The sequence below is a fragment of the Caloenas nicobarica genome, chromosome 4 (assembly GCF_036013445.1).
Source record: "Caloenas nicobarica isolate bCalNic1 chromosome 4, bCalNic1.hap1, whole genome shotgun sequence".
NCBI lineage: Eukaryota > Metazoa > Chordata > Aves > Columbiformes > Columbidae > Caloenas > Caloenas nicobarica.
The window spans coordinates 51,751,014-51,774,386 of NC_088248.1; the positions used below are offsets into that span (position 1 = coordinate 51,751,014).

The 23,373-nt window shown below is 37.4% G+C and overlaps 1 protein-coding gene across 2 annotated transcripts in view; it reads right to left on the bottom strand.

The window, feature by feature from the left end:
- Positions 1 to 23,373, bottom strand: part of SLAIN2 (SLAIN motif family member 2) — a 38,648-nt gene that overhangs the window by 8,508 nt on the left and 6,767 nt on the right. Inside the window, exons 2-7 of one of the 2 annotated variants that reach the window (XM_065634541.1) lie at positions 17,707 to 17,855; positions 11,788 to 11,952; positions 10,251 to 10,412; positions 8,605 to 8,964; positions 5,999 to 6,136; positions 973 to 1,050 (exon numbers count right to left, since the gene is read on the bottom strand). In XM_065634541.1, coding sequence (XP_065490613.1) covers positions 973 to 1,050; positions 5,999 to 6,136; positions 8,605 to 8,964; positions 10,251 to 10,412; positions 11,788 to 11,952; positions 17,707 to 17,855 — 1,052 coding nt within the window. The remainder of the gene's footprint in view (positions 1 to 972; positions 1,051 to 5,998; positions 6,137 to 8,604; positions 8,965 to 10,250; positions 10,413 to 11,787; positions 11,953 to 17,706; positions 17,856 to 23,373) is intronic. The other variant, XM_065634542.1, reaches the window with a different exon arrangement.

Sequence of the window (23,373 nt, forward strand, 5' to 3'; positions counted from 1 at the left end):
AAGTCACTATACTTTGCTAAAACTTTCTGCATGGAATAGGGTTGACTGGAAGTGACATCATTAAACCATTGAGAAACACACGCATTTTGTCAGCCGCCTCCAGTATCTGCATGAAGGACTCTTACAATCCTTAAAGGTTTCTGGCATCTAGAGAGATTATGGATTGCTCTCAAATGAAATATGATCTTCAAAATGAGATCTTCTAGATTGTAATAAACAGGACCAACCATGATTAAAAGCAAAATCGTGAACTTGTTTTATTTAAGTAGTGAAGCTGAGGCAGTGTCATATCCAAGGCTGCCAGAATTAAATACAAATCAGTTAAAACTTGTCTAACGGGATTAAAGCCTCAACATATTTCATTTTCTTCTCAAGAAGCAGCCAACTTCAGCCATTTGCAAGCTGGAATATTATATGCAATAGCCTCTAATTCACTGAGAAAAAATGCAAATCTACTGTATGTTGGGGTTAATCTTCTAGTTTTGACAGGAAAAAATAAAGTGTAAGCACTCACGCATGTATGCGCAAAACAAGCTAATATTCTATGCTCATCTTTTCAAGGATAAACTCATTAGCTTTTGTTTCCAGCACAAAGGATGATATTTTCAATTGGCTGCAGTTTTAAGAAACTGTATTTTACAATTAATAAAAATTCATATCCAAATGTCGCCCTCATGTACATGGATTCAGGAGTCTACTTTTCTAATCCAGATGTCCTGATTAATGCTAGAAGTCACCAATTCTTGGATTTTATCTCAAAATCCAATTTAATACTTTTTTTTCCCTACATGATGCAGGGATGTACTTTTAATGTTTAGACAAAAAAGTTACGTACTTCGACACAGCAAGGACCACTTGGTTAATCTCAACATGCGACAGCAATTTTATTAATCTAGAATGTGTGAGATTTAATGCAAGTGAACAATTATCTGAGATTTGCTGGAGCTTCATAAGAGGTTCTAAGTTAATTACCTCCTTTTGTAGATGGAGTTTGAAGAAACTGTTTGGTTTTGAACGCAGCACGAGGCAATTGTTTCTGCCTTTGCAGAGCTGTTGAAAGACAAGAAGTGTTATATTTGTCTAAGAAGATACGAAAACTAAATTTAGTGGGAATTTCAGAATTGCATCCACTTTTGAAGCATCAAGGAACAGAGTGAATAAAACACTCTAAAAATGCTGTTATGACTCTGGAAGTGATGGGTTTTTTAAAATGGTGCTTGCTCTTAAAGGCAAAGAGTTACAGAGGAGCGTGTCAGAAACCGTGCAGCGCAAACTGTGCAGATTCTGTGAGAGTAAAGCTTCTTGTAGGGCAAAAAGCCCAGAAAGGCAAAAAAATTAATACGCCAAAGGAAGAACAAGCCACCTAGCAAACATGCTACAGCAATGTGAGCGCAAGTTGGATACAAAGATGAAAATTAAACTGTCATATTTGACCTAGCAAGAATAAACTTTTTATTTTAAGGAGTTTTCAAAAAATATTATCATACTACATAAAAGCATAAATCATTATCTGAATGTGATCCTCATTAAAAAGTTGTATTTTTCAGGTTTTTTTCCCTCAAAAGGTATACAAACTTAAAGACATAAAAGAATTAGCAGCTGTCAGCATGTAGACAGCATGACAAAAATTGTTTTTTACTGCTCTTGTGTCTTGCCTTTTTTCCAGCAATGTTCAAGGGCTGACACTGCCTTGAAATGACCTCACTACCCACCAGTTACCAAGAGAGAAGCCATCATTCCAAGAGCTGCAGAACCTTGGCAAGGAGAGAATTACCTATTGCCAGAAGGAACGCATCGACTCAGCGTGTTTTCACCACAGCATATTTAAGGGGGTGGGGAGGACAAAAGTAGCCAATAAAGCTTTGCCTACAAAGGCTTCTTAAAATGATAATGTATGAATAAACATCTCTGTATGGAGTTTTATACCAGCATAAAGCCGATTGTGCTAGCAAGGCTTATTTCCATGGTGAAAAGGAAGAAAGATGGGGGAATGGCTGTGCTTAAAGATCCTGACCCTCAGTAAGGAAACTCAGTAGTTCTATCACCAAATGGTGAATTATTGCTATGAAGAAGGCAGGGGAAGAGAATTAGAATTCTAATACAACAGTATTAGTTAATCTTTTTCTAAACTTGATAGCATACAGTAAATGCCATCACCCTTCCTATCCCTCAGTCAGTGCAAAATGCACAATATTTTGTGAACTATAAATGAAGTTCATCCTGTGTTTTACCTTCATTCTGAAAATATGACTAGGTGGTCAGTTCATTTTAGTCTTACTAAGGAAACTAAAATCTGTCATTTTCAATGAACAGCAAAAAAGAATTAAAATGTTTATAAACATGATTAAATGCTGCCTGTACATATTAAGAATAAAAAGCATCTCTTCTTTATACCAACTAAAATCTAATGCAAAAAAGCATGTGGCAATATGGAATACTTACAACCTCTGGCACGTGGTCTTGCTATAAACTTTAAGGCATATCCATAAGCAGCCAATTAAGCACAGCAAGATGTTTAAAAATGAGCAGAATTCCCAGGAATTTAGTGAGGCAGACCACTGCCCAGAGTGTTTCTGTTCACAAGAATTTCATTATACCATTTTTTACTGAATTGGTCTTTTTGTTATACCACACAAAAACCAAGGACAGCTGCTTCCTTCATATTTTAGTTCTTGAATTTAGCTTGCCCTGATTCATTCAGTTAGATTTAAATATGCTACTGCATATAACACTAAGTTTCTTCCCCCATCATTATGTGCACTACTTGCAAGTCAGAGATGTGGGATGATGTGGAAAGGACTGAAAAAATATATATCAGATTCCTTCCTTCTCAGTGGAGACTCCAGTAAATAGAGACTCAATGGCTAAATAATTCTGTGCACTGAATCACTGAGGAGAGCTTCAGTCAGTGCAGACTGGGCAACGCTGAGAAAACGTGCAGTTTGAGATGAGCGTGGGGCACATGCTTATCCACACTATTTGCTGCTCTTCCCGTGCTCCAGGTGCTATTCCATTCCCTGTCACAAATGGCACATGCTGAATACAGGTGGTTATGTTTGCTTCTGGTCACCCCAGCTGGAATACTGCTTCCTCAAAACACACACTTTCTTCTTTAACTCTGAAAATGCCAAGCAGCCGGATCTTGGCAAGCAGACTAGTTACTTTACTGATAGTTTGAACAATTTACAGCTTAGTTCTGAAAAAGTCTTTATTTCGCTCTGCTTAAAGATTTAACATTCACCTGCTAATAGTGCCAGGCAAGTACAAAAGTGTCACAGACAACCCACCAGAAAGCAAGGAGCTCCCATATGGAATCCACCCTAGAAGGTCTACAGCTCTGCACAATCTATGTGGTGTAGGACGCAACTACAGAGACTCCCCATCATTCTAACACTTTAAAGTCTAAAATATATTTATTCCTTGGAGAACACAAGTATTACTGTACCTTCCAGTCTTTTAAGGTGAAATACTTAATAGCTTTCCTATAAAGGAAGTACTTTCTGCATAACGGCACGGAGAACCAGATGTAAATGAAGATTCTAATAGTTACAACTGTTATTTAATTCCCTCATTTCAATCTCTTTTCGAAAAGAATTTGGATTTTTCACCACATTACAGCTAAAAATTAAAATGCAAATGTTTTTAGGTTTCACAGCTGTACCTCTAAACACAGTGTAAGTATCCTCACACTACTAAGCAAGCATGTACACTTTGCCTGTGTAACCACAATTGTCTTTTCAGAAACTTACTGGATTCCTAACTCATTTTTGAATGCCAGCAACCATAGCAAGTTCAGTATTGCAGCCACAGCAAATGTGCAAGTAAATTATAAACAGCAGATCTTTGACAAGGAGAAAAGTAGTGACCTTGGGTGGCAAGCCAGCATCCTTGCAAAGGTAAGCTCATGCAAAACTAGCAGGTATATGAGGAAGCTTCAAATTGCAAGACCCAGAAGTCATTGCCAAGGGGAAAAAAAAAAATGCTGCAATTTAACAGTGCTTTGTGCAAGGTGACAAAATATGAAACCAACAAAACAAAAAGTATACAATAAAAAGGACACAATTCTGGAATTTGTAATACAATGTACAATTTCGCAGAAAATTTTAAAATCCAGACTAAGCAAAGATACTTACTCATTGACTTCATACACAAACCGTTTTACGATTGTCAATAGCAAGACTCTGACAAACATCTGTAAGAGCAGGGAAACTGTAAAAGCTAGAAATCTGGGCTTTATTAATGATATTTAACTTACATGTAAATGTAAGTTGGTCTAGAGTGGTTCACATTTGGGGAAAGATTCCCACAAAAGGCAAGCAAATTTACCTAGTAATTTCTGATATTCTCAATGCATCCACAAGTTGAAAAAAATTATATATGTATAAACATAAGTCACGCTACTTTGGCTTCTGCAATGAATAATTCACTAAGTTTTGAATACTGAGACTTCTGCTGTCTGATCTTTCCATAAAGTTTCACTGTGAATATACTTTAAATATTGGAAATAGCCTTCTAGGCAACTACGCTGTCCTCTGTGCTCTTCCCTTCCCAGTTCACTCAATTTTAAAACGCCAAATAAAATATGTAGAAATTTACACTATATTTTTTTTCCCTTTGTTTTCTTTTAGGTCATTTGATTATTCTTCCTGTCACAAAAATAACACAGCTGGAGGGCTGCTGCCCAACTGCTCCGAGTGCTTTATAGTTCGACAAGCCTACCAAGCAGGTAACAGTCCTGCATTGGAACTACAGAGAGGCCCTTTCAGTTGTGAATCCCACCCTCTGAGTGTTTGTGAACAGCAGAAGAAGGGAGCGAGGTGAAAGGGTGCTGGGATAACCTGTATGAATAATCACAAGGTCACACTAATTTGGCTACAGCGTGACAGATCTGGGACTGACTGTCCACACAACCCTTACGTCTGGTCTGAGTCACTACAGAGACAGAAATCTTGTCCATCTTTGGCATGGTCGGTATTCCTGAATATTATTGCATTGGCACACTGTTTGGGAAGGACCACTTAACCAGGCCAACCAGGTATGCCAGTATGCCTTTACAGTTCAAGGGGTAAAAAAAAAAAAAAATCATTTCATTCACAAATATCTTACATTTCCTGTCAAATATTTAGATTACTGATCAACTTTTATTATAGAACTTTTATAGTTCAGGGCTTTACACATAATAATATTCATAATGTGTTTTTCTCTTGAAAATGTCACACAAGGTTATTAAATTCTGAAACTTGCTTTAAAATAAAATGGTCAGGAACTGCCAATATTGACATATAAAGAAGCACTGAATATTTAAGTTTCATTTGCTTTGGCTTCTTTAAGGTCACCATTTTCAAGAGACTTGTGATGTTAGCAGCATTCTCCCATCAGCAGTTCACTTTTGGACAAACTAGCAGCTCCTGGTTCAGCAATGGGCTGGTTTGTTTCATGGGACACAGGTTCATCCAAACCTTTTATAAGGAATAAACAACACTTCAAAAAAGTAACTAAGATCTGCAACTGAATATATAACTTCCAGATGACAAAACAACAGAAGAAAAGAAACTGCAAATGAGTTAAACTTGCATGGATGTTTTCAGGTCAGGTTTCACTAGGTAAAAAAAAGCAGTAAACATCCAGGTAAGTCTTTTCATAGCCCAGTAAATTTTTGTAGTCTGAAAATAAAATTTAACAGTACAGAGCACTATACCTTCTGTAAATCAAGAAAATAAATGGTTTCTGAAATGTCTAGCTACTGTATTTATACTCCTTATGGTACTTCAGTACTTCTACATATACTTCTATGAAACTATGAATGGTACCTTAAATAAGCAATCAGACAGTCTTTGAATATAACCAGTACCAAAGAAGCAGACCCACACAGGTATGATTAAAAATCAAGATTAGCATCTCCAGTGTAGCATGCAATGTTTCTCTTTGCCATGAAAGACAGCTAAATGCCATCACTTCATTGTGATTTACACACTGAAGTGTCACTAAAGGTACTTACTGGCTGAGGCCTGAGGTTGAATGCGAGGTATTCCCCCATTTGGCACTTGGAAGTTTGAGTCACTTCTGCTGTTTTTCACAGACTCAGCTTGGATGTTAGATGTCCTCGACAGGTTTGGAAGACTACGCCTTAGTTTTTCTGTATGAAATAACACAAAGATACTACAACATGTAGTCTGATGCTGGACAAAGTTCAAGTTATGAACCCATTATTGAACCACAAGTTTAAGTGACACAAAATGTTACCCATATAAAACTACACTGCAATTTAAAAGTGTATTTTGTTACATTACAATTCTTCCATTACCTGGAATTAGAGTTCTATATTATTTTCAGATTTATCACATACAAAACATTTATATAAAAGAAGCAAGAATTTCCATTTTTCACCTGTGGTGAATGTGCAAGTTTTTTCACCTGTGGTGAAAAAAGTCAAGCATAATGTGTTTTGAAATTGAAACATATCTGGACTATGATTCTCCGGGTTTTGTCCTACTGTCAGGGAAATTGAATAGGCAAACCTAATTTGCAGTTTTGCAGAGTTTTCGAAGTTTCTACCTAGAAAGCTATTTATAATATAGAATGCTTGCCTGAAGACTAAAAACACATAGTAATTTCTTGAGTGAATTTTTAGGACTACCCAGTCCTATATTAGCACATCATACAACAAATAACAGCCACCCACTAGGAAAGAACACCTTCATATGCAGCATTCAAAAATATTGAAGGGTCCAGTTATGCTTCATCTTTCACATATGACTTGATTATCTATTCAGCTAATACTGGTTCTTCAAGGGTCTTCTAAAACTTGTACCATTGCTCACAGAATACAAAAAGATGCCATTAAATATTTCTCAAGTCTAATGACATTCTGTGTCTCTCCAACCCACACTAAGCTGGGTTGATGACATACTTCAGATAGAGGACCGCAGATGCCTTGCCAAGAGGAGTGGCCAACCTGATTCTGTAGAGGGATGCAGGAAAGAAGCACGCTAACCATGCACAAGCACTAAAGAGAAAAACAAAAGTAAGAGTCTTCATAGCCTAAATATTCATATGGGTTATTCCTACAAATGTACTTTCTGTATTTAGTAGTTTGCGTTGCTTTGCACTGCAGTTGGTACATTGTTGAACCCTGTCTACTAAATTTCCCTCTAACCATTCGTAAGAAAGAAAAAAAAAAATCCCAAACAAGTTTTTTTGGCTGCTGGTATATGACCTCTGAATATCCAAGCAACATTCAGCTGCACAAAAACCACTGCAAGAGAATTTGTTGGAAGTGTTTCAGAAGCACATGATCACACACTTTATTTTGATCCCTCTGGTATGTGGGATACCAGCTTTCAGTACCTTGCCTCTCATGGAATATTTTTGTTGTAACTCATCTAACATGCATTAAGACTTTCTTGAAACCCTAGAAAAGAACAGGAAAGGAATTCTCAACTAAGTCACAATATAATTGATTAGCTTTTGTGTTGTACATTTTCCTGTGTACCTGAAACTTCCTCAAACCACTATTACTAGATGAGACTTAAGCTAAGCCTTCCAAAGATATTCTTGAACAACTAATTGAATTTGCAGGACCACCTTCCCCAAAAGCTCTAGCCTAGCACACTGATTTTCCTGATTAAAATTCTCAAATTTCTTAGTCAATGCAATTCTGTAAGTGGCAGAGACCTCTTTGCTCTATTAGGGGGAAAAAAAAACCACTCAGAAAATAAACTCTTTAAAAATGCATTTCAACATAATCTCTACTGCAGACACATTGCATCCAGCTTACCTGAAAGATGAAAAAATATGGTGAATTCTTAATATCTAAATGTGTGTTATTTCCAAATTTAAGATTTTATTTGCCAGATAACAACTACATTTCTAAAACTAGGAAAACGCTTGTGAAATTTCAGCCCAATTAAATAAGTTTCTGCCAGACTGCTACCACGAAAAAGTACCCTCAAGAAGGAAAATCGTATCAGTATATGATATTTTGTTGTATGCCAATATAGCATAATTGTGTCAAGTTTACTGGCAAGCTTTATTTTTTATTATGCAGTGGTTTGCAGAGCTTTGAGATACCTAAAGTATTCAACAAAGGCGTGACTTAAGTACTAATATTTTTAAGGCCATGTTCACGCTCAAAAAATTAAGAGTCCTGCACCAGAAGAAAGCATTCAGCTACCTCTCAGCTCACGTGCAGGCATAAATTGCCATGTTATTCTCACCTGACCACAGTTACTTTCTCTGCATTTTATTCTGTCATCTGCAAGGCTTAACCCTACTGGTGAATGACAGTTCCCCTTGGGCTCTGCTTTATTTTAGTGCATTTGCCTTCCAAAGATAGAATTCGGTCACCACGAAACTCAATTACACCTCGAGTGACTGGATAACATCTAAAATAAATATAAGCCTATCAACTCATCTGACTGTAAGCGTTCCCCAGCAGAACTTGAGCTTTGCTTGCTCTGCTTTTTCTTTAATAACTCTGAGATTAAACCATGATGTTACACAGGCACGTAGCTTTAGCACTGCACACTGACCAAAATCCTTTACAGGAACTATACAACCATTACAACATTACTTGTGTAATTAATTTGAGACAGAGCTTTTTACCTTCACTTTTGACATTGCTGGTCTGCAAATCTGTAGGATGGCCTTGAAGCGAAAGACGAGGTTGCTGTAAACGGCTAATCATAGGCTGGGGTGACACTCTGCTGTATTCTATGCTTCGAGCAGGAGATCGAGAGCGGGGTGAATTCCTTGGAGATTGTTTTGGTGAAGGCCAGGGAGAACTGCGGGGTGATGGTGAGAACCTGTTGACAGCAGGGTGCACTGTGTGATGTGTGCCATCTTCTTCATCTTCTAAACTCTGTGCATCGAGCTCCTGATCGCTGAACGTGCCTCGCCTTGTAGAATTGCAAGAAGAACCAGAACTACGCCGAGAAGCAGTTGCTGCATACTCTTGCCGGAGGCCTGGCAACAATGAGAACATTGTTCACTTCCTTCCAGCCCACAAACCATTCAAACTGCAGACAGTGCTTACAAGTATCTACCCTATGCTCAAACTCACGTTTGGCTCACCTTAACTCCTTTTTATTTGAGGCATTAAATTAATTCCAGATTAGTACTAAAAGAAGTTATCTACCATCTTGAAATAATTAGATAAGCTAATTCTTTTTCCTACTCCAGCAATCATCAATATAGCTGTAGTGTGTTTGTTCATGTCCTCTCCCAGGCTGGCTACTAGCAACACAGGCTACACCTTAATTTTGGTATCATGTAACGTCCTGTAACAATTCTAGCAGCCACAATAGAACGTCTCTTGCAATGTATTAGTAAATGTAACAAAAGCTATGTGATAAGCTACCCCTAGAGAGGACAGAGTTGTTAGACCAGCAGTCTCTGAAGCGTGGTGCATGTACCCTGGGGGCTATGCAAAACTGAGGTACAGGAAGTAAATTTTCTAATACCAATAAAATAATATTTTTAAATAGCATTTATCTACTCTTTAGCTCATCTTTTTAAAATGTTTATATTTTTTGTGTACACTTGTGTATTTTTGTGTATATAATACATTAGTAGAGCAGTACATGTGTATAATTTATTTTAAAAAATATATATTGGGGGCTTGGTTTTGTTTGTTTGTGGTGTGTGTTTGTTTTTCCACTGATAGAAATATGCAATAATGAAGCCTAGAGACCACCAAGTTAGACAAGTGAAATTACTACTAATTTCTCCAGACTCAGAAGGATCAGAAGACAAAAAGTCTCAACTAAACCTATAATAAAAGAGGGACATCTACATAGGTGTTTTTCTTATTCTTTGCAATATTGACTTTATATTTTCGTGATTTAAATCATGGTTTAGGCACTGATGTCAACAAGACTGGATTACATCAGGAAGGCACGTATCTCCTGAGAAGACTGGTGGCAGGTCTAACGACCATCATTTTAGCATACACCATATGCAACAAATTCATACTCTTTCTAGCATTTATTTTGTCCGCTGTTCCGAAAGAACACTCCTGCACAGCAACATCCTTTCCTTGTCCTGGAGGCAGAAGGTCTCAGCCAGCCTTCTCAGGAGAGCTACATTTGTACATCTGTAGTAGAATCTACACCCCTATTCCACTCCTGCTAAGCGTTATTGCAGATATTCAATTAAAAAAAAAAAAAAAAACACCAAAAAAAAAAACCACACCAAAAAAACCACCAAACTATCAGCTGCTCCACTTTGTTTTCGGGATGGAAAATACTTACTTTCTTCCTGCATTCGTGCTAAAATTTGCACATCTGTAACATCATTTAGCTTGTAATTAGACCCAATAGAGTCTTCATCCATCTCTGATGCACTTAATTCACTGTCCAGAGAGGACTGTGGACTTAGTGGAGGATTTCTATCTGCTGAACTTTTAAGATGACCTAGAGAAAGAAAATAAATAGGAAATGTTAAAAAGGGGTTGGGGGTGGGGGAGAGGGGGTGCAAAAAGGCAAGCTGTATTGCCTTTCCTAGAAGAACCACCAATGTGAACACAGATGATGACTGAGTGACTGAGACATCGAGTCTGACAGACCATTTGAAACATTTGATTGCAAACCCAGGCTGAAAATAGGATTTACACAAGCAGAGCTTAGCCATTAACTTCTAAAAATGAAGAACTTCATAAAATCCTTATAATGGTGGCAAAAGAAACGAATGACATATAATCTGGTCTGCCTGTACCAAGTTTCAACTGCTACGAAGTTTACACAGGTCTTACAGAAAGAAGAAGTGCATACCTGTTCCATGTGTGCTTTCACTACCCTGTAAGACATAAATTCAACTATATCTTTCCTGACAATATGGACTTGCTGATCCAATGAATATTGATTCAATTTGCAATGTTTAAAATACAGTTTATCTGAAAATACTACCTGTTCTATGTATACACCTTTGCTAAACTACAACATACCAGAAAAACTCTTGCTGTTTGCTGCCTTCTGCCTGACACCCCACTGCTAGTCACATTTCATCTCTCTGTCCTGCTGGCAGATACAGCGTTGGAACACACAATGCAGAGTAACCTACAGTGACCTACAAATAGCTGGATTATCACTGCAATGTTTCTTCAACTTCCCTGCAAGCTAACATGAGTTGAAGTATATATAATAAGTCAACATTCTGACTTCAGAGTAGAGATATGTAGCAGGCATCAATTTTTTCTGATGCAAAGAAAGTATCTATGGTGCAGAATAAAGGCAGAAAACATTGCCAGAAGTTACTGTTTACACTGATGACTACAAAACCTCAAGGAATGCCTTTAATTAAAACACATGCTTCTTCCTTAGATTATATTGTTCACATCTCAGAGGTACTGATGGATTCATTGCATAGCAAATTTTTCAGTTAATAAGTAATACGGTAGTTGTAGAGATTTTACAGCTACCAACACCTAACCTTTAAACACGTACTATGGAACTTACATCCCAGTCAATTACAGAGCCAATACTAGAAGTCACTTAAGTGTGTTGGGACTCCACGAAACTAACAATACATCTTTTGGTCTAACTGCTAAAATGCATCAGTGATCTTAGGGACTTTGACATCCAGAGAAAAAAATTTTAAATATATCTCATGCCAAAAAGTCTGTAAAAAAGCCTTTCCTAAAAAGCTTTAATGCTGCATGATGCAAACATCCTACAAAAGACCAACAGGTTTTTGGTGTATTTCTTATTCTAGTTGAATGCAAATGTAATCTATTTGAGCATATATTTAGTAAAGTAAGAGGAGAGAACAAACACTCATACACACACTCACCTGAGGTACCAGGAGGTATGAGCTGTTTCACTAAAGCAGATTTCACTGGTGTTGAGGAGGGAGAGTTGAAACCACTGCTGTAGGGGCTACTAGTATTTGGACTATAGGAGCTCGCATAATTGACCGCACTGAAAGGGCTGCTGTACAAACTCTGTCTCTTGAGAACTGTATGAAAGAGGAGGAGAGTGACAAATTATACTGAAGGAATCAGTGAAAAATGAATACAACACTATACAATATTTTCAATGTGATGTAATTACTATACAATCCAAATAGAACATTTCAGTCACCGGGAAGTTTTTCAACTGGTATCTTCATCTCCTAGATACAACCACACTGTGGAAGGGGTGGGAGTAGACTGCAAAACGAGATAGTGACAAATATATTCCTTGTAAAAATCAGATCTAAGATCACTACAAATGATGTCTTCAAGATGTTCAATGTAGGTGTTGGGAAGGAGGAGGGAAGCAACACAAAAGACAGCAGTAGCTAAGATATGCAAACATATACCCTATGAACAATTACCTACAAACCAGAGCACACCATGAAGTCTAGTTCTCCAGAATTCACAGACCTCTCTAGATCTTCCGATATTTCAACAGTAACCCCAAAGCTGGCACCACAGAACCACCTACGAAATTCCTCAAAGCATATACTAAAATGAAAAAACAGATTTGCTGTGCTTAATGGTTTTATTTCTGGGTATCATACACCCACTGAATACCATAAAGCAAATTGACTGTACAATTATTCCCTTGTATATATCTCCTGTTCTAATGCTTTGGGATCTTTATGCTGGTGGGCTTCAATGCCATATACAATACAAGATCTAAAACTGGGTACTTTCCTCTGCTATTTATTGTAAGTATTTCAATGCTGAAATATTTTCAGATGAATTTTAACTACTGGCGAACATTTTCAGCACGATACTGCAATTCCCCTAGTTGCCAGGTGTATGATTTGTATAGTTTAACTTAAAGGAGTATTTTGTTCAGAAATTTACATTTTATTTTAATGTAATAGAAAATGGAACTTCAATGGCAGAAGTGGGAGCCAAAGGAAATTCGGTCATTTTAAGTAAAATCAGTTCCTCCATTGCTGAAAGTATTTTATGCCAAACAGAATTATATTTTATCAAAGATCAAATTAAATTTCAAAATATTAAACTGAAAGCTAAAGATCTAAACTTCATGATGTACAAACCTAGGTTAGATTAAGGTGCATATCACCTAGCTGCTAGAAACTAAACTCTCTTTAAGACATGCCGATACTGAAACTATGCATATATATTATAAACTGACAAGAACAGATCTGGCAAATGTATGGCAATACACTGAAATAATTCTTAAAAAAACAGGGCAGAAATTAAGCTATTCAAAGAACACTGTGTGACATTTGTTACTGAAAAAGGGCTTCAATTAGCACAATAATTATGCTACTGATAGTAGTGGACTCAAAAAAAGGAATGGAATTAACTCAGTTCTACTGTGCCAGACAACTTCGCATTAATTTGTTTACTAAAAGTCCTTTTATTCAGTGTCAGATTTTTCTTGTTTTGTTTTGACATCACAAGAAGCCAGAAGAGACTACAGCTGCATGAGATGCTGCTTTCAGCAGCAACGCCTGCTCAGCTCCTCCGCCCGCTCCACTTCCCTCTTGGTCACTGCTTTCCCAGTTCAGTACAAGCAATGCTGGGGCTGCATGATTATCCATCCTATTGAAGTGGATTTAGGTTAAGCACATCTAGAGTATTTTAACTGACTGCAGCAGTGAATTAGTTTTTAGTAGCACCCAAAAAAACCATATTACACAACCAAATGGATGGCAGAATGCAGCACAGAGGTGGAAGCAGCAGAAATTAAAGTTGACTTTACAGCAGATTCCTTAAACTGCACCTCATGTAAAGATTCTTATGGAGTCAAAACCAGTTAATATTACTGCTGTTTTAATTAGAGTGAAAAGATAGATAGAGGATAGAAAGTTTATATTCCAGCTTTCACTGCAAGCCTTAAATGTTATGCACTGATTTAAACAATTTGTGAATTAAATGAATTCTAGCAACCTCCAGTTTATTTTGAGTGTCAGAAAGGAAATCTCCATTTCATTACAAAACTCAGTTAACAAAACCAGTAATTACAAGTCAGTTATATTCTGGTTAAATCTGATACAAACTCCTTTGATAGCAAGTTCTTCTGCCATTCACATAGGAACCCCAAAGCATCTATTCCAACTGAATCTTTGTTCTCATGCCAAAAAAAAATATTTACTTTTCATCTCTTGCTGAAAATGACAGTAAAAAAAATCCTAAAATCTAAGTCTGCACAACAGTTCTTTATTTTGTACTTATTACAGAGACAAGTGTTTTAAAATATTAACCACGAATTAAAAAACAATTGTACTACTGTATACCCCTCAAAACAGGCTCTTTGTACGCAGCCGTAATGGTACAAAATATTCTGTCACACAGATTTCTTTAGATGAAAGCAAGCATACTTCCGTTACATTTAAGAAGCATACTGTGGTACATAACAGCACTTCATGTGGTACACCAGCTTTCATCCTAGCTAATGTGAACTTCTGCCTTCCTCACCACTGTATTTTTCCCCAGAAAAAAAAAAAAGCTGGACTCAAACCATTTTTCTGGCTTAGAATTCCTGAAGCTTTTCCAACAGGGATTTCTGTAACTTGGTAAGACATTATTGTTTTACAACAACTGGAGATATGGTCTTCAGGAGCGTCAGACAACATTAGTAAGACAGATGACTCATTTTAACATTAAAATGATGCTACATTAGATGAAACATCAGTTTACAAAAGATTACACATTAGCTTTCAAAACACTGGAGGGGAGGGTTAATGATCAACATTTTAATGTAAATTTTCTTTTATAACGTTCAGAAACAGCATGCAGCATCTGAATTATTTTTGTTGACACTTGGTTAAATTGGTCTTGAATCTCTCTTTTGTTCTAGAAAACAGGCATAGAAAAATCTTCGTGCAGAAAACTCATGCTTAGGTGGTTCAGAAGACCTACTGTATGCATCAGGTCAAATTCTTCCAAATGCTTAAGACCTGGTGTTTATTTCTGTTACATTTAAGTGACAAATTTATTCCAGCAGTCCTCGCAGTATAATAATTCAAACCAATCATTAGCAAAGCCTGAGACCAAAGTTAGCTAAATAACAGCTGGTTATGAACATGCTCAATGCCTAGCTGAAAAGTCAAACTCAGCATGGAAAATATGACAGCTCTTTTACATATATAGCCACACAGTTCTCCTACCAGCTATACTGATCATGTGCTTGATTTCAAATATTTAAATAAAAACACTGCCATAGTAAAAACTGCAATGTGACCAAAGTTACTCTTTTCTAATTCTGTGCAACTATGTCTTAAGAAAGCATCACTTCCAGAAATTCTTCCATCTGGTATTTCCCTGTTCCTGCAGTTACTTTCCTGATGTGCTCAACCCCATGCGATTTTAGACCACGTGCTGGAAGCCATGGTTTCCAGCCAACATGAAATGCACTGTTGCACTTTTGACCAAGGAGCTGAGGCATGGCTAAGAGAGGTCTTTGTACCAGAACATACCTAAGGTTCCCTCTAGTCTGAACATGCTTCCAACACCGAGAAGGCCTTGCCCTGCAATTGTAAACCTGAACTAACTAGCAACAAGGCGCTGTGCAACCTGTGTTCTCAGTAACTGCCCACAGCAGCATGGAGCTGAAAGTCGCTCTTCCTTCCTTTATCATCGAGCAATGGAAAAGATTACTTTAGAAGAAGGAAGAGGAAAGTCTGGAATACAAGAGTGCATTTGAGACTCACAAACAGCAAAAAGGTATTAGATTAGAAAAGATGTAACAACAGGAACTGACAAAGAAAATAATCAAAGCAAAAGAAAAATCAACAAGGATTCAGGAGAGAAAGTAACAGTAGTATGAAAAGCCTTGTTCATAGAGATTGGAACTGAAATTGATAAACTGAACCAGTAACAGGTTAAGCGATGGGTCCATGAGATACACTATGTAAAATACAAGTCACAAGATATTCCAGAAGTTGCGGGGTAGGAAACACACAAGGTTACAAGCAGCACTGCTTGCCTTCTCCAGCAGAGCTTCCTGCTACCCTATATCTGTAAGTAGGCTGGTTGCTCTAACAGACAATTTTCTTTTTTGTTGGAAATTGATTTTTCCATGAAACCTTCTCCAATCAGCAATATTAGTGCCCATCTATTCTACTGCTGGTATTTTCCCCTATTAGCACTATAGGTGAATTGCAGTATTCTTGCAAGGTTCACTGCCAGAGGGAGTCCACAAACTTAGGTCTATGGAAAAAAAAGAGGTAAAGTTGCCTAGACACATCACTTGAAAGATAAAACTTTCAAGTGTCTCCATTTCATTGGGAATCTTCCTGCAGCTCTGCTTCAACTATGACTGAATTTTTAAAGATACTCTAAGGGTAACACAATTTGTGGTACTTCTACAAGATTTCTACTCATTTCTGAAAAAAGTCAAACTATGAACAGAATTGTTCATGCTTAACCAAACTGTTATCCAGTCCTAAACACTCAGGAGTATTCAAACTCCAGAACTTGTATAATTGTCCATAAATCCCTGCAATCTAGGTACTTTTAATTGTTTAGAATTTCAGTCCTTACCTGTCACAAGCTATATAATATGGTAACTGTTCAGGAAAATGGTTAAAATACATTCATCAAGGCAGCATACACAAAGCACAAGAAATAGGGAAAGATCAAAGGTGACTCATACTGACAGCACACTCACCATTATGCCCACGATTTTTATAAGAAACAAACTTCTTGTGTGATCTACCATCAATGTTTTCAAATTTTATTAAGAACAATTCTAGTACAAATCAGAATAAAGACTGCGTTGTTTCATAAAAGCATTCAAGGAGGGGAAAAAAGTTACAGTCAAATAAACTCAGCATAAAGTTTATATGTGAACTATGTAAAGGAGCTGGTAGTTGGGAACACTCCTGGAACTATGTGTTCACATATTCTTAGCTCAAGTTCTGCCATTCTTCTAATTCCTGAAGATAACAGTTTAAAAAAAAAAAAAAAAAAAATCACACATAGCACAAGACTGCAAAAATATGGAAATACAGAGAGGATATTAATAGTGAAAAAGAAAATTAAGTCAGCATAATTTAAAAAAAAATATATATAAATAGGGTCTAACAAAGAAATTAAAATAAAGCAAGAAACCATATGGACAGATAATTTTAATCAGACCTTCAACATTTTACTGCTGGTTTGACATCAAAAAGGCTGGGAATAAAAGGGTAGAGAATGGAGGCTTTCATCCTCACAAGGCCAAATACTCGGTCCTTCCCCAGTTTTGAATATACCCAACTAATTTGTGTTAAGAAAGAATCAAACACTCTGGATTTCTTAATCTGACTATGACAAGTTCATAAATTACATGGGATGGGCAGAAAAGAAATCAGTATTACCTCCCCAAAGTATTCAAGAATTTGGGCCTTCATTTCTTTAGATGAAATAAAATAGCTCATCTAACAGAAAATGAAGTTCCCTGGTAACATACCAAAAAGCACCTAACAATGATGACAGTTTAATATAGGCTTCTTATTTTAAAATAAGACAAGAAAACCTCCAAGTTCAGGACACTGTTTCTTCCTGAAAACTTCTGACCAAATTGTAACTATGCAGGTAGTATAAAACTCCAAAATCATGACTCATGGTCTAATGCTTCCTTTCATTTTATTCATAAAGTCCAGAAAATTAGTAGAATGAATTACTGTTTGGAAACTGTAATGAAAACTTTAGACAAAAGTAACTGCTGGATCTCATCTCTTCTCTCACAACTATCAGCTAATTCTGACTCTGTTTCAGAATAAATATATACAACCCAGTGGCATTAGTATGCAGGAACTCACCTGACATTGTCTGTTCCAGCCTGTGGATCAGCGACTTTTTCGCACATTCAATGTCAGGACTTGGGTAATCCAATACCTGCCTGCACCAAACTAATGGACTGACACATTTTTGCACTGGAGTTAGTTTCTTCTTTGGGGATGTATATAACCTGAAACAGAGGAGGAAAAAAAAAAATCTGTGAAGACAGACAAAATGAGCATAAGATCAGGCATGTAACAAAATACCACATAGTACTATTTCTATTTTTATACTATATCTACACTACAACCCGAAAATACAAAGAAAGCACCAGTTTTACCTTTAAATTAACTATTTTGGATACAGTATAATACTGAAAGCATATGGCTACCCAAGGACTCCTGGCAAGAAGTGATGCCTGCATTCCTACACTGGGATATGCTGACTGATATGCCAGAAACAAAAGTTCTTCAATTATTCAGACACTTTAGGTATATGGACAATTCACTTTGTCACATAAATGTACAAATCAGGATAAATCTTTTCAGATTTAAGTAACATTCACCTAAAAGAAGGAAATAAAGCACTACGCAATATGCAACTGTTGTTTTCATAAAGACAAAGATGTAGCAAGTGATAAGCATCTTAACAGCCAAGGAACCGTGCACTTTAAGTGCACAGAACACATCTACTATTTCAGTATCCTTGAACAATAAACATTTCATTTTTACTTATAATTTGTATCCTAGCACCTGATCCTTTCCTTTTCCTTTGAAAACAGAACAAAAGGGAATATCTCTGTCCTAAGGGGTATATAGTCAAGCATTAAAAGCAAGAAACAAGATAATGCACAGAGAAGAGAGAAACAATGAGACCATATTGTTCTTCAGGACATGCTGAGGCCTTTGCCTGTCAGCACTTTCATTCATTTATTTTAATGTCAGCATTCCGTGACTGAAGTAGTATTCCAGTTCAAAGGTTCTAAAAATTTACTGAAAATTTCTCTTCCCTCAACAAACATATTAAAGCCAAAACCAATCACACATTCAAAATACAGATATTTAAGTCTTATCTTCGGTCTAGAAGCAAACTTGGAAATGTGCTTCAGTAAAAGACAACAATGACCTACAGCTCTAACTAGAGCTTATGCATATGCAGAAGCAGTTAAATCAGTGTTTCTTCTAGGAGTAATGACAGACTTCATACTGCAAGTGAATGTGGTTGTACGCTACACACTAACTGGGGAATATTTGACAGCCTAATCAGCCATGCTTCCAGACAAAACAGCAAAAACCCGTTTCCTTTCTGCCGATGACACCAGCAACACGCAAGTTTTTCTCCCATAGCTCTATTTGATGATTATTTGCTGATCCTTCCTCTGTAATCCTAGAACTTGAACTTAGTTTTTTATAAACAGCTTTAGTAGATTTTTTTTTAAATTAAATTTTTAAATTAAAGTGACCCTTAAGGTCACTTCTTAAAAAAGCTTCCCAAGAAGCATCCTTATAAAACCCCCACAAATATCTCACACAAAAGACATCTATATGTTTGGAGCATGCTCTAAAACACTCTTCCCTCATAAATACTGAAATTAGAAAGCTATGTTTGCAAATTCAAGAGAGGATTTTTATTAGCTGCCAGGTTTTCAAACAAAAATGAAGCTGTTTGTAAACAATGCAAATAGCCACTGCCATATACTACAGTCCATGTGGCTTATGCTTTGGCCAGTATCATGCTGGTTGTTAAAATTGATTTTTTAGAAATCCTTACAATCTTCACAGGCATTCTGCCCGCAAGAAAAACTAAGAGCCCATCACATATTTATAGCCCTGGAGATCCTTGGAAAGCACAAGAATGACTCAATTTTTACAGTACTATGTAAACAATTACACAAACTGCTGTACTTTCTGTGATTATTTGCATACTGTTAAAAGTAACGTTTAACATGTACTAGCTCTCTAACACTTTGAATTTGCTGTCTTTTTAGCATTTACTCTCCTGCACTCTTTTAGGTCCTAAGGTATGTTTATACAATACAAAGCAGTGTCAAAGGCAGCAAAGTCAACTTCTGTGCCGTACAGGCCAGGCTCACTCCTACACCTCTGGAGAGCTGACATGTCGTGCTTTATTTGAGAAGTTCCATGCACATTTGAAGTGTTTACAGTAATAGTATAATAGGCAAGAAATTAAAGTGCATGTCCTCTCTGAAAGACACACAAAAGAGATCTCTTCAGCAAACCTACAAGACTAATCAAAATGGCACTGGTTATTTTAAGCTCCAACACATTCTCTTCTGCAATTTCCAACTGTTGTGTTTGCTTCACAAGCAGTCTACTTACTGAAGCAATTCAGGCTCACGCAGCTCCCACATTTCCACCACCCTTTCTAAGCAAACATATATTGCAGGTTCTCCCACCTCTTTTGAGTCAACTGCTTTCTTCCTTTAATAGCCTTTGTTTCACATTTTACATTTCAAGAAACCACAGAACTTCAGAATATTCTTATTTCATGGAACTACATTACCTCACAATAAACACATATGCATTGATCCAGTAACACAATTGCTCTTTCAGGACAGTTTCTTGCACATCATGTAATTACAAAGTTTCATTATTAGCAAGCAGTGATCTTAATTTCCCATCTGACAAAGAACAGCCAATCTCAAGTTTTGGAACTGACTTAATTCTACCTGCTTTGCCTTATTTGGATTAAAAAAACCCCTCAAACCAAGGGTAAGAATCAGAGTGATGCTTCTACTACTTCTTCTCTTTGCAACAGCTGGAAGGGAAAAAGAACAGAAAGGAGACACTGGAGCATGTACAAATAACTTCATTCAGCCAAGTGATCTTCTTTGTCAAACTACCATTTGACACAAAAGATATAGGTCCTCCTTTGCTGAAGAGCTTTCCAGAAGAGATTCATTCCCATTTGTACCTGTTAATGCACTCTACAGCAATGCAGCAGCACTGACTGGCAGGACAGCAGCTTCAAGAATGAAGATTACCAGTGTGCCTTCAAACGCTACTAAATCACTTCCTCAAAACAGGAAGTTGAAAACGATTGAGGAAGTTGACAGCTCATCACCCCTACTACAAATGTTAACACACCAGAAACCAACACTCCAACTCTCTACAGGAAGGACTCTACAATTCAGTGACACAAAGTAAAACAAACAAACAAAGCAACCAAACCAACAAAAAATCCCACAGTGCACAAAAAGAAACCCAGGAGCTTTGACCCATTTTGAAACAGCACTAAGCAGGCCAGACGCTCTGATTCTGCTGCACACAGTAATATTCCTTTCTTTCAGCTGTCACTAGTCAGCTGTACCACAGCAGCGCCAACCTGAAGCATAAGCAGCCAGAGGCTCTACTGATTAATAGAGGAAGACACAGCACAAAAAGGGCAGAGCTTTTGCGGGAAGACTGCTGTCACCACGAGCTCATGTGATAACGTCAGCCGAACTGGGCGAGGTGTAGCATGTTCCACTGGGAGACAGCTGAGTTGGAAAAGGCTTTGAAAAAAGAGGACGCAACATTGAGGTAGGAATGGAATATCTGCATAGGGATTACCTCAGCTGAGGAACACCTCCCAGTACATTAACATACAAGAGGCTAGTTGCCACAGGCATGAAATCAAAAGCCAAGATTCTAATCGGGAAGAAAGGAAGAGTCTTTTTGTATCAAAAACCTTCTACTGCTCAGAAGAGGGGAAAAATAAAGCGAGATGAATATGAAGTCACAGATCTGAATTAGAAAGATGGCGGCAAGTGGAAGGAACTAGAGTTAGAGCTCATTTATTTTAGCTACATTAACTTTAAGCAAAAACCAGCAGGTACAATAAAGCCAACTAAACAACAGAGCAGACAAAACATGCTGCAGGCAGAAGCAGGATCAAGAAAGCAACCTGAAGATGTGAAGAAAAAACAGAAGTCTAAGGCCAGATTGGTAAGAAATTCCCATAAAATACAGGAGGAAATTCCATGATAAAAGTAATTCAGGAGGCAATAATACTCAACAGCCTTGGAAACACACAATTTAGAACACAACAGTACCAATCTAAACTCTTTTAGATCAATCTAAAACTTTTGCGACATCCTATTTAAAGCAATTTAAATAAGTTAAAATTTAAGGTGAATTCTGAATAAACAGCTACAGGTAAAGATCTGAAGAGAATCTCCGTTTGTAAAGAAAAAAAAAAGGCAAAAAACCTAAGTGACATCCCTGCACATATCTGGCCCACAGACATCCTCTTTCCTTCTCCCCTGCCAAGTTCCTATCCTGCGGTTGTAACTTACTGAGACACATTGCTCCGCCTGTAATTACTAATTGGCTGGTGTACTGAACTTAATGCTCCTAGTTCCAAGAGATGAGTGAGTGCCCTGGTTTTGTTAAAAAACAAGTTTCTCTTTTAGTGGACTTCCCTGTCACCTAAAGCCTTCTAAATAGCCGCAGTTTTCCTGAAAGCTAGATACATGTTTTGGTAGACATAGCAATGGAATGCAAGGTCATTGATAAGGATGGATGCACATCTCGTGAGAGCAGTGAACTGAAACAGGTGACCAAAAAACTGACCAACTAAAGTATTCCATCCCATTCACATCATACTCCATATAGAAGTGGGGGATCATGAGGATCTCGTCCCTTTTCCTTATGGCCGACATTGGGAGAGGACCTTGCAAGTCATCTCTGCGAGTTGAGGCCTAGTGACAGACTGAATCCAGCTCCGGTTGGCTGCAGAATCCAGCCCAGGACTTCAGGTGCCAGCTCTACATCTGCTGGAGCAGTTGCCGGGACTTTCAAGATTGGTTTTGTATATTTTGTATTATTTTCTCTATTTTTATTGGCAGCATTAGTAAAACATTTTTAGTTTTTCCAACTCTCTTTTCTCTGTCCTCCTTTCCCTCCCAATTGCCTGTCCTTAGTGGGAAGGGGGGAGAGGGAGGGGCCAGCAGGGGAGAAGGGGTTAACAACACATCTGCCACGGTTTTATTGTCACCCTGCAATCAAACCACAATAGTGAGTTACAGCAAAACTCCAGCTCTCTCAAAATCAGGAGATTAATATGGCAAAAATGCTTTGACAATGTCATTGAACCTCCATATTAAAGCAGCATGTCTCAACTACATGATGCAATTTTCAAGTAGAATTGGGAGGATTCAAAGAGGTTGAAAAGTGCAACTAGGAACACAACTGCCTTCCTATCACCAACAATTAAAGATATTTAGCCATGCTCTGGTTAGTTGCTGGAAATTACAGCAGTTATTAATTTCCTTGTCTCACAAGAACATGTTGCTGCCTGAAAGGGACATTGTAGAATGGGAAGAGAGGCCTCCAAAGCTTGGAAGACTCCTGTAACACCATCATGTAGCTTCCTTAAAACTGTCACACAAACTCTGTACAACTGACCACTGTTTGGGAAGCTTTTCAGAAGTAATATATTCGAGCATATATGCTCTAAGGTGGCATTGTTGATACTTACATTGAAAAGAGAAAAGTTGAAAAGTTCTGTGTGCTATTAAATGTGTTCCAAAACAATAAGTCTGCTTAATTACTAGGCGTGAGAGCTATGCCTACAAAAAGTAGAAATGTGAAGCATGCCTAAACAAGACATGATTATGAGGTAAACTTCAGGAATACCATTAAGACAATACAGGAAATTCATATTGAAGCTTTCAAAATATCAAACATGTTTAAAAGCCATAAATA